The 12,344-nt window shown below is 34.3% G+C and overlaps 1 protein-coding gene across 1 annotated transcript in view; it reads right to left on the bottom strand.

The window, feature by feature from the left end:
• The window catches only part of LOC135743942 (macrophage mannose receptor 1-like), a 97,347-nt gene extending 88,002 nt beyond the window's left edge, over window positions 1-9,345 (bottom strand). The window contains exons 1-11 of the mRNA XM_065261847.1: window positions 9,133-9,345; window positions 8,421-8,822; window positions 7,008-7,181; window positions 5,821-5,976; window positions 5,625-5,738; window positions 3,284-3,424; window positions 1,997-2,179; window positions 1,333-1,490; window positions 1,113-1,226; window positions 913-1,014; window positions 587-702 (exon numbers count right to left, since the gene is read on the bottom strand). Coding sequence (XP_065117919.1) covers window positions 587-702; window positions 913-1,014; window positions 1,113-1,226; window positions 1,333-1,490; window positions 1,997-2,179; window positions 3,284-3,424; window positions 5,625-5,738; window positions 5,821-5,976; window positions 7,008-7,181; window positions 8,421-8,822; window positions 9,133-9,205 — 1,733 coding nt within the window. The 5' untranslated portion in view covers window positions 9,206-9,345. The remainder of the gene's footprint in view (window positions 1-586; window positions 703-912; window positions 1,015-1,112; window positions 1,227-1,332; window positions 1,491-1,996; window positions 2,180-3,283; window positions 3,425-5,624; window positions 5,739-5,820; window positions 5,977-7,007; window positions 7,182-8,420; window positions 8,823-9,132) is intronic.
• Between the last annotated feature and the right edge of the window lie 2,999 nt (window positions 9,346-12,344).

The following is a 12,344-nucleotide window of genomic DNA, read 5'->3' as shown; positions in this document are numbered from 1 at the left end:
TGCAAACAGTGCCTTACAGCTTCTGTCACTCAACGAAGCGTGATTTTGCGAGATTGTCTCTTAAATTTTCGCTATCAGTCTGGGTATTATTCAGAAACCTAGTTTAAAATAGTTTAATGGCTAGTGAGCAGTTCAAGTGGTGTGTTGTTCCCTGTCCTTGTCCTAAGCTGTGGTGTCTTAGGTGGCTTTGGCCCTTTCTCAGCCTTCGCTGTCTAGTCTCTTTGCGCCTGAGAGGGGTTTAGAAGCCCGCACAGCAAATCATTGTAGATATAACAACTCGCGAGATCCACCAATCAGACAGTTTTCAGAATAATAAAAAAACATTTTGTTTAAAATGAACCAAGCCAATCTTTTTCCATGTGTGCTCAGCCATGGGATCGGCTCCATAAAGAATTAAGTTAAGACTTAGACATAACTGTAATTCTGAGTTCAAAAAATATTTCTGCGAAGTTTCAGTAGAAATAACAGTGTTGCAGACGCAGCCTAACCTAACCCTAACCCATGAACTGATTTAAAATTGTATGTAACCCTGCTTGCATCACCCTACAAAATAATAATAATGGTGTTAGAACATGTAAGTACTTACGGTAACACATTCATTTCATCTTCTGAATGAAAGCTCGCTAAATCACCACCAATAGCTCGACAGAAGTCACGCGCTTCAAACCAAGTCTTCTTCTTATATTTCTTATTTCTGTAGATCTTAGAAATACATATAAAAAACTATGATTGTCCACAACACAAATAATATGATGTGTTTTATTTGTTAATAATTATATTAATATGCATCCTTATAATGTTACATTTCTATCATTTGTGTTCTTTCTGTGATTTCTGTGACATTTTTAAAAGTGTGTTAATGCTGTTACAGATGCTCTGTGTTTCAGTAGAATCGTGTGTCTTCACATTTACCCCAATACAACTTCCTGGGTCTTTTTTAATCCATTTATCCGGGCAGCTGAGCGGTCGTGTGGTTGGAGGCTCTCGGGTTGTAGTGACTCCTTCTGCCATTTTCTTACAGATGTATTTGTGGATGTAATATTTATTAGTGGATCTTTATTATTAAATGTTTGTTTAAGTAAAATAAAGAGTATGAGGTGATGCAGACTCACAGATGGATATCCAGGTGTGATGACCTCTGGAGATCCTTCAGGTTTAGTGGAAGCTTTCTTCTTACAGATGAAACCATGAGCTCTTTCACACAGATGATCTGACCACTTTCCCTCCTATTACACAAATGTAAAGCATCACTAATGAAGAATTATGAGCATAAAACAATCAGAAAGAAACTATAGTGAGAACGAGGAGCAAAAAGTAAATAAAACTACCCACCTGTCCTCTGATAAGAACACAATCCTCCATTCGATTTGTGATGTGTGAAGGTTCTCCAACAAACCATTTAGTGAAGGTGACGTGTGATCTATCTGACCACTCAAACAGATTCTGAATCCTTTGATCATTAAGACCAATCCAGAGCTCATCAGTCGACACTACACAACAACAACAACAACACTCAGTTTTATACCACCAACTGATATTAAATTATTAGAGGTGCAACACTAACAAAGATTTTGATAATCAAACAGTCAATGATTGCTTAATTTGTATGTTGTCAAAAATCTACTTTAAACAGGTGCCTTATTATGTAGTTTATCGTCAAGGTCACCACCATATTGGACCTGGCAAGAGCGATCTACAAGCAAACCAAACTAATAGAAGAGCTGTGGCATTTCTATAATCATATTTCCTGTTAGATCAAGCACTGGTTTGGAAATATATTAACGTTATTGTGCTTTCTATCTAGAAATGCGTCAGTTCCACCGTTTGTGTTTTAAGACAGTCCTGTCCTGTCCAATATGCTGCCTTGTGGGACAGGACATTGCATCAGATTTACTTTCCATGCTCAGCCATTCGCATTTATATATTTTTATTTTGTCAGACAACAATGTGTAGTTTTTTTGTGTGTTACTAAAACTTGGTAGTTGTTCAGACATACTGTATCCAGTCTGTGATATGATGAAACTGTGCTCTTCTATGTTGTGAATGCTGGCCAGATCTGATCCTTCTCTGTGACATGCAGTCAAAGCATCACTCCACGTCTTATTTGTGCGCTGCAGATAATAACAGTGACCAGCGTAAAGCACCCACGGCACTGGACAGAAGTTAGGCTGATCTTTACCTGATAGAGAGAGAGAGAGAGAGAGAGAGAGAGAGAGAGAGAGAGAGAGAGAGAGAGAGAGAGAGAGAGAGAGAGAGAGAACATAATACATTGACCAAATATGGGCTCTGTGTGTGTTTCCACAAAACTAATGGAAGATGTATTCAAGGTATGGTATACCACAGGGATCAGTTCTAGGCACAATCCTCTTTTGTTATGCATGCTACCTCTAGGAAACATTATTAGAAAACAGAATATCAGCTTTCATTGTTACAGTATGCTGACAATGCCCAGCTTTAAATTTCCTCTGAATCTGTTGAAACCAACCAGTTTTCTAGGCAAGGGGTTTTCAAAATGGAGTCCGGTCCGGGGACCCCTGGTTTTCTGTGATCCATACCCAGGGGGTCGCAAACTATATTGCTATAAATGTTAAAATTATGCTATATTATAGAACAACACAATACACTCTTTAAAAAGTGCTAAATTAAACGTTTCTTCATGGTGATGCCATGCATATGTATTCAAAAAGTGAACAACAGTACAGATACAGACTGTGAGATACAAACAACCATTAAAGTATAATGAGCAGCACACCAACTTGCGGCATCTGTAACAGCATTAACACACTTTTAAAAATGTCACAGAAATCATAGAAAGAACACAAATTATGAAGTTCAACTTCATGCTCATGTAATTATTGTGATGATCTTTTAGTTCAATATATTTCTATATGGCCCCAAAAACACTTCATTTAGGAAACCTGAAATTGTGTGAGCCCATTGTTTCTCTCTTGTTAAAGACGCCCTACATTAAGAGTTGCAGATGACGTGCTTTTTATCAGCAGTGCAAGTGTACTTCGTAATGTACAATGTAATATTAGGGAAAAATATTAAGACATACAATCAGTTAATCATATCTATATATAATATAATACCACTCAGAAAACAGGTTCAAAAGCTGTTACTGGGACGGTGTCTTTTTTAGGTCTTTAAACAATTGATGTATTCATTTTGATCCATTATGTAACTGTGAGGTACTTATATGCACCCTTTAAGTAAAGTTGTACCTTTACAAAGGTGTTGGGTTTTTTGGAACCATGAAGCCACAAAAGGTCAATCTATGTACCTGTTGAAGGTGTGATATTTGTTGAATTTCCCTTGCGGCAAATGTAACCTAACTTCTTAATGCATTCCAAACTTTCCCACTTGGATGCTTTACCAGCGTTTATTGCAGCACAGTTAAGGCCCGGCTCCAAAGAGGGATTACCTACAGGAATATAAAGATGACATTAAAAAATTTACATCTAAACCATTCAGCTGTTTTTCAACTGGATCATGGGTAAAGTTCACTGTGTTTCCTTACAAAATCTCAGTGTTTATATGGGTCCACGCTACAGAGTCATAAAAAGTAACACTGAAGCAGTCTTCAATCTGTGACTTTATACTCATTATCCCCTTTTCTTTTTGAAATCTAAAATTGCATTTTACATCTTACATCTTACTTGTAGAGTTATTTATGAACTTAGGTTTAGATCACAATTATGGTGATCAGTGTTTGTGTTAGTTGGACTTAGTTTGGATTTTTATCCTAATATTTTTTTTCTGGCTGCTATAACTTTCTGTGTTTAAAGCATATTTGTTATGGCGAAGAAGAGACCATGTTGCAATCCTATAATGGTGGTTGATACATAATGTCAAAGATCATCATTTACATTTTCTGCAAAGCCACTTACAAATGAGGTAAAAACAGAAGCAAGTAGAGCAACACTAAAACAGCAATACATAAGTGATCACTGATCATCATCTAGAAAGTGTTTGCCCATTCATCACAAATCTTTCTCTCTCAGTAATGTGATACTAGCCTGAGATTCAGCACTCTCATAACATTCTAAAGATTTTGAAACAATGTATACTTAAAAATTAACCATAGTATAATTTATACTCACAAACATCAAGACACAGAGTTTGAATAACAATTGTGACAAAGAAATTATTAAAAATGTTCAAGATTTTTTCATGTCGCAGTGCATTCTGGGAGTTCTGTAAAAGATTTATTATTTGTTGATACTCAACATGCATTGCAGCATGAAACATTTTATTGTCACCATTGTTGAGATCCATGTTTTGATTCCTAATGTTTGTGTGTCAAAATTAGATAACAGTTAATTTTTAATGGTCACTGTTTCAAACTGATATGAGAGTGCCAGATCTCATACTTTAGTATCACATTATTGAGAGAAAAAATACTTAAGCAAACACTAAAATAATAAATATGTTTTTTAGATGATGATGTTTAACATTATATTCTAACCACCACCATAGAATTGCACTACTGTCTCTTTTTTGCCACAACAAACATGTTTTAAACACGGAAAGGGCTCTATCATACCCGTGTCTTTTGCTAGTTTCAACCAGGTGCAATGATTATTTTCACGTTTAGCACCCCGTTGTTTAAATAGCAAATGCATTTGCGCCCAATTTTGCGACCATGGGTCTTCTGATCTAAAAACGAGGTGTGTTAAGGCGCATTGTTGGCACTTTGCTATTTGGAGGCAACTAAAATAGACTACGCCATTGACCAACAAAAACCTGCTCTAAAGTCTGAAGTCAATGGCGCAATATGTTTTTGTTATTTAATGAGCGCGTTAGAAATATGCTCTCCGCACATTTGTAAATTCTTTATCTCCTGTTTGTTACAAATAAAATATTTTTCGAGTACAAACCTTTTCTTACATACTTGTAAACAATTTTTTATGCTATTGGACAGCCGTACATTTACAGCAATTAAATATTTGCTATTTTTACTTCCATGACTAAAATAAAACAGGTTTTAAAGGTTTTAATTCAAAAAAATTATTTCGATACAAGTGAAAACAACAAAATTTTTTAACATTAATCTTAAACTGGGGGTCTTCTTCCTCCGCTTAGTTTTTCAGTTTACAAAGTCCATCATCTAAATAGGGATTAGACATAGTGCCAGCGCAACTGGCTTGTAAAAGCGATGAGAGCTGAGACTCTCATTGGTTTATTGCACGTTAGGCCCAAAACACACCCATTACAAGAATAGGAATAACCCTTTTAGTCCATGCGCTCGGCGCACAAACAATTTTTCCTATCGTTAAATTAGCAAAAAAGTGGATTCAGACATGTCCATTTAGATTGTTCGCTGTGCGCTTTAGACCATGCGCTTAGATCATTAAAATAGGGGCCAAGAGTCAAGAGTACACTTAAAACAAACACTGATCACCATAATGGTGACTTGAAATAAAACAAAGCCAAAGAATCCTAAGTTAACAAATAACTCTACAAGTAAGATGTAAAATGCAATTTTTGGTTTCAAACAGAGATGGCGATAGAGATGATAAAGTCACAGATTGCTTCATAACACTCCGTAGTGTGGACCTATACAAACACCGAGTATTGTTAGTTTAACACTGGGAAATTTCAGTGTCATGAATATTAGTTACCAGGAGCCCAGTTGAGATATCTGAATGGGTTTCCATTACTCCATTGCCATCCACTCTCAAAGTCAAGACTGTTGAGTCCGATCCATAAAGCTGAACCCAAGAGATCTGTCAAGCCTGAAATATAAAGTTCATGAAATTCTGCTTTGTTAAGTGGATGAAATCATTTTAGTTTAGGATAATAGTGGGATCTGTGTACCTGATATATAAGACTGTTCATGTAGTTCTGATATACTGAGAAGATCTGCATCTTGTTGTTGGCAGCTGGCTCGAGCTTGATGCCAGGTCAGTGCTGATTGTGTGTTTCTCTGATATAATACACCAGTTACTGGATCACTGTCCCATCCTGAGACGCCTATTAAGTCAAACAATAATTAAAATTATAATCAGACTTCACTCTTTCCCCACCATTGACGAGTTAACTTGTAATTAAGAGAAAACGCTTCCCTGCCAATGACGAGTATTTCCGACTTTCCGCAATACCGCTATTATCCCAACTATAATACTCTTACCCAGAGGCGGACACTACTTAAGTATTTTTACTTTCTACATAAAAGTACATTTTCATGTATTCTAGTTTTATCAGTGTTTATCTTTGGAAAACATACATTCCAAAGTATATTATCATAATTTTTACTCCACTACATTTCATAATTTCAAGTTTTTGGTTTATATTTAATATTTAAGTACATTAAACATCTAGTATTTTTTATTTTACTTAATTAAAAAGTACTTTTGTACTTTTACTCAAGAAACACTCAAGTACACATTTTTTAAGTAATTAGGTATTAAATCAATTTTAATTTGGAATATAAAAGGAATAAACAGTATGATTCTATGCTTTAGAATGTAGTGAACATTTTTTAGTAAAGTAAAGTAAATGTTTTCCCAAGACAAACACTCTGATAAAGCACAGATGCTTGAAAATGTTACTCAAAGTACTCAAGTAGTGTCCACCTCTGCTCTAACTCAAGTTATAAAACCCAGAAGTATCACCCTAAGGCAAACAGCTGTATTTCTGTAAAAGTTTTGAGGATCGCTCTGCATCTAATCTCTATCAAAAGTCCTTCACAATAATGGAATTATCTTAATTTGGTGTTTTTGAAGAAACCTACCCATATTTGAGAGGTGATAAAAAGAGAACTAATGAAGGTAGGATGAAACTTTTTTGTTTGAAAGCAGAAGTCTGCTCTTTCATTTGAAATATTGTTTGTTTATATATTTTAAGTAGAACATTTTCTGGAATAAAACTTTTGTGAAAATCATAAAAAATGCTGGCGCTGGTTGGCAAATAAAAAAAATGCTGGCAGGGAAAAAGTTAAAAGCTTTATGTGCTTTTGCATGCATTTTATCATTATATTTGCTGTATTATATTTATGGTCTTACGTTCGTCTGGACAGAAGCCCCACTTCTTCTTTGTATCATAATTTGTCTCAGTTGAACACCACAGTTTGCCGTCTGATCTTCCCTCCGTGATGCACTCAGCGTACCACTTGTCATTAAACTTAAAGGGAAACTGACATGGCTTTCCAAACGAGTTCCCACCCAGAGTATAAATCTCTACAGGACACAAAATTAGAGGAAAGTGAGAGAAATATCGATGTTGTGAATGAGTGAATCTCCACTGATGGGTTGTGACTCAAAACTGGATCAAAAGGTTTTTTTCTAATGTGGGCAGCAGGGCAATGAACGATGCTAAATGTATAATGCAACTATGTTTTTATTATAACCTACATTAAAAGTCAAGTAAAAAAAATTATAGCACTTTTTACAATGTTTTATTAATTTACATAAACCTCAGGGAAAATATGAAACATATTTAGCATATATCATTATTGCAAATCTTGCCGTCCTCATTAATAGATTATAATCTAATAAAATGGTAAACTTTTAATGATGAAGTACAAACTTAATCTGGTTCTTTCAGTCAATTGAGAGCTGACGAATTAGTCCTGCACTATACTGTAATCCTGGTTTTCTCAGGATCTTGGATGGTCATGCTCCACTAAGATCTAGGACTGTTGCCTTTGTAAACTTTGCTCCGTGGTTTACCATTGAACTCTGTGAGCTAAAACACAAGGGTCGTCACTTGGAGCATCTGTGTTTTAAAACTGGGCTCACAGAACATAAAGACTTGTATGCTGAACACATACAGACTTATAAACTAACTCTTTGTGTAGCAAGAACAGATCACTATGCAAGATCAACCACCTCTAGTGATTGCAATACAAAAAAAATATTACTGTGATACATGACATCTTAAGACCACCTGATATTTTCTCCTCACATCTGTGCTCAATCAATCTCTCTGAGGATTTTGTATAATTTTTATATAGAAAAATAACACATATCCATCAGCAGATTGGCACTTTAGATGTGGGGTCTTTTATCTCTACTGTCTATTTCAACCAACCTTTAGTTTCCTTCCTATCCACTTCTCGCCTCCAAAGCTCTGAGTATAAAATTATAATTTAGACTATTAAAAATTTTTTAGCATCTGTCAGCGTGACCCTTTACCTAAACATTTGCTTAAAGACTGTATTTCTTCTCTCTAATTCTTAATTCCTAATATTATTCACTCTTCACTCATGTCAGGCATTGTACCGGCTTCCTTAAAAACTGCCGTGATTACTCCAATACCTAAGAAACCTAGTATTATTTTATTGTACGGGTCCTTGAGTGTCTAGAAAGGCACCTATACAGTAAATAAAATGCATAATAATAATAATTGTTTTGCATTTACCCAGTTCTTAGTTGCTATCCAAATTTTGTATTCATTACTTAATATTGTAGATGTACCTTGATATCCATGAGAACACAGATTGTCTGTAGTCCCATAAATCTGCCAGCGACTCCAAGATCCATTTCCCTTAAACAGCACCACATTTGTCTCTTCATTATTGCCATAGTTCAGATGTAACGGTTTTCCCTTTAAGCCAAACAAGGTCTCATTCTTACATTCCCAGGTCTGTAGACGATTGAGCTCTTTACAGGGCAGAAGAATCACTTTCTGCCAGTCTTTAAGTCTTTGAGCTCCCAAACAGAGTTTAAGAGAGACGCTGATAATTCTTGAAGAAGAAACCCATCGGAAACGCTGAGCATCAGAAGATACATCACACGGTGCCGTCTGTATAACACTGGCATTAATGACATTCACACATCTGTTGTGATCCTCATTGTAGATGAGAAAAGAGCTGGAGTCTAAAGAAAAATAAATATCAGACAATGTCAATGATATTTAATTACACTGACCAAGTTTTTAAAGTCATTCACTAAACCTGAAGTGCCACTGGCATGCAGAACTCATAAAGCATCTATATTATTTATATCTACTGTATTTAGTTGAGAATGATGCTTAACCTCTAACACCATATCTAGATACATAGAGATATTTGCCATTTTTTAATGTTACTGTAATGAAAAGTGAAAAAAGATATTATAAATTTAAGTGTCCATTATACAATAGTTATATCTTACATTCAAAATAAATGTTGAAAATAAACCAATGTACCTGTTTGACTGGACGGCTGTACTGCAGCATACAAACAAATCAAAACAAACAGTTGAAGACCAAACATCTTCATATCTGAACTTGTGATCCACACATGAAGAAATCCAGCGTGTGTTTGAGGAGTGAGACACTTATATACACTCCTGTTAAAGTTTCTATACAGTCATGTGTTTGAAGGGTTCTAGCTTGCAAGTGTCCAAAGTTTCTTCCTTATCTTAGGGACTTATTCCTTTTTCCTTACATGCATCTAAATGCCTTTAGTGGTTTCTCCAAACATGAGATTTAAGTCGATGATTCAGTGGCACAGCCTCTTTTACGCAGTTATTTCAGTAAATTACTAAAATTACTTTGCAAGTAAATAAAAAAATGTGCTGTTCACACATGGAACAACATTATTTTTTACCACTAAGATATCATTCACACACACTGTAAAGAATATGCAGCATTTTTTTGTCAAATCAACATTTATTTTTATGTTAACTTAACAAATTAACAATTCAATATTTCAATTTCAAATCGTTTTTTTAAGTTATGTCAAATTTTTACAAGCCAAAACTTAAAATAGCAAGTTGAATTGACTTGCAAAACTAAGTTTTAACTTCATGCTGCATTTTTTACATTGCATCAATACCTTGATCAATACCAATACCCTTTGGCCCGTCGTAAGGAGGGGTTTTAGGGGGCAGCACCCCCCCCCCCCCCCCAATTGTATGGTGATTGGGTGATCTTATTGTTTAAGACAAAATATCTGCTATGTGAATTTGGTCATTTACTTATGCAAGTACAATCTCTCTTCAGCAGTATTTTGCTCACAGGAACAACACCACTAAACTCTACAATGGTAACTTTATATAACACATCTTTAGAATATAAATCAGAAAATGTACAGAATTATTACACTAAAATATAATAATAAAATAAACTAATAATGCTTTAATAAATTATTACTAAAAATATCCTCAAAAAGCCAAAAATCCTTTAACTCATTCCCAGCCAGAATATTTTTTTAAATATTTTTTGTGATTTTCACAAGTTTCACAAAATGCCTTCCAGGAAAATTCTCTATAAATATATAAAATACAACATATCAAATGAAAGAACAGGTCCTCTGCTTTCAAACAAACAAAGTGGAAAAAATAGCATCTTTGTTAAAGGACTTTTATTAGAGATCAGATTCAGATTAATGATCAAACATACGCAGAGTTTACAATGTTGTTGAGTTCAGCTCAGCTCAGAATTAGCTTCAGTTTTTATAAATTGGGTAAGAGTGCCAATTTATTAAAAAAATCTGCCAATGGAATAAGAAAAAGTTTCTTGAAATAAGTTTACATTACTCATAAACACTTAATTCAAGAAAATTGTTCTTATTCCATTGGGAGATTTTTTTGCTTGTTTTAAGCACAAATTCGCTTCAATGTTATATAAACTAGACTTATTTTTTAGGTCATTTTGCACATCAAGAAAATACATCTTGATTTAAGAATTTTTAGATATTTTTGCTGAAATAAAACAAAAATACTAACCAAGAAAACATATTTCTTAGTATTGTTGTCTTGTTTTCAGTACAAATATCTAAAAATTCTTAAATTAAGATGTATTTTCTTGATTTGGAAAATGACCTAGGAAAATAAAAAGTCTAGTTTTTAGACCAAAAATATCAAATTTAAGTGCTTTGGTGCATAAAACAAGCAAAAAATCTGCCAATGGGTAAGCCAAAAAAATCTTGAAAAATTTTCTTAAACACTAAATTCAAGAAAAATTGGCTTACCCCATTGGCAGATTTTTTTGCTTGTTTTATGCAAGAAAAAACATCTTAGATTAAGAATTTTTAGATATTTTTACTGAAAACAAGACAAAAATACTAAGAATATTTTTTTCTTGAAAATAATTTTTTGCAGTGTATACTCGATGTCGTGATTTTGATTAGTCAGCAAATTTCTTCGAGGAACTTTTTGGTAATACCAACAGCATAATTCTGCACGTGAACAGTTTTGGTTCCTGATTTCTAAAACAAAAAGGAACAGAAATGGATATTTCAAAATCATGTGTTTTTCATCAATTAATATTATAAAGCACTGTACAACATGTATGAGAAACAGAGATGTTTTAAAATTACAACTGTTTGATTTTTAAAACAGTCTGTCTGTTTTTGAAATATCACTCTGGAGTGGGATTTGATCTGTTTCCCTGCAGTTAGGATATTTTTATATACAAAGTCAAGTATGTTATACAATGCATATAAAAAGTCTACACACTCCAGTTCAAATTGCAGGTTTTTGTGTTTTAAAAATGAAACATAGATGAATCATGCTGGAATCTAACAATAGGAATCATTGTACAATAAAAGTACAATAACCTGATTGCATAATTGTGCACAGCCTTTTATAATAGGGATTGTGGAAGTGTTTAGAATCAACCAATAACATTCAGACTTAAGGTAAATATTAATTAGTAAATACCTATCATCAATTAAAATGACTAATTAACCCTTAATAAAGTGTGACCGGTTCTAAAGGTTTTTTTCTGACATCAGTTTGGTAATATCCAACTGAAAAAGTCATAGGCCGCAGAGAGCTTACTCAACATTTCCAAGACATTAAATTTACCATGAAACACTGTTAAGACAATAATCAACAAGTGAAGAAAACATAGCACAACACTGACAGTTCTAAGACCAGGACTGTAAGTTGATAAGTAGACCAGGGGAAATCTGGCAAGGGAGGCTGCCAAGAGGCCTACAGCAACATTAAAAGAATTACAATAACATCTGGCAAGTACTGATTGCTCCCTACATGTGACAAACATCTTCAAAAATGTTTCATGTTTGGGCTATGAGCCTGTTTTAACCAAATACACATCCAAGCCCATACGTTTGTAAATAATATTTCAGTTTATTTCTCTCTAACCACTAGGCTACGACTGCCTAATATTGGATAGATGCATTTTCAAGGTTCGACAGCCACCCTGCACCAGCGTCTCTGTTCATATTATATTATTTGGGTCCGAACTGCTACATGATTGCATCATCAAAATGCTGCTGTGTACCCACACAGAAAACAGATAAGAAAGATTAATAATCTTTGTTTACTATTCTATTTGTATGTTCTGTACATTCTTTGTTAAAAAAATAGAAGAAATTAAGGCATCAAAATGTTCAGTGTTGTTTGCTGTATCTTCATATTATTATGTTATTCAAGGATACCCTTATCTCC

The sequence above is a fragment of the Paramisgurnus dabryanus genome, chromosome 2, assembly GCF_030506205.2.
Source record: "Paramisgurnus dabryanus chromosome 2, PD_genome_1.1, whole genome shotgun sequence".
Classification (NCBI taxonomy): Eukaryota; Metazoa; Chordata; class Actinopteri; order Cypriniformes; family Cobitidae; genus Paramisgurnus; species Paramisgurnus dabryanus.
The sequence above is the reverse complement of the archived record's forward strand: the minus strand, read 5'-3'. Positions and strand labels throughout refer to the sequence as shown.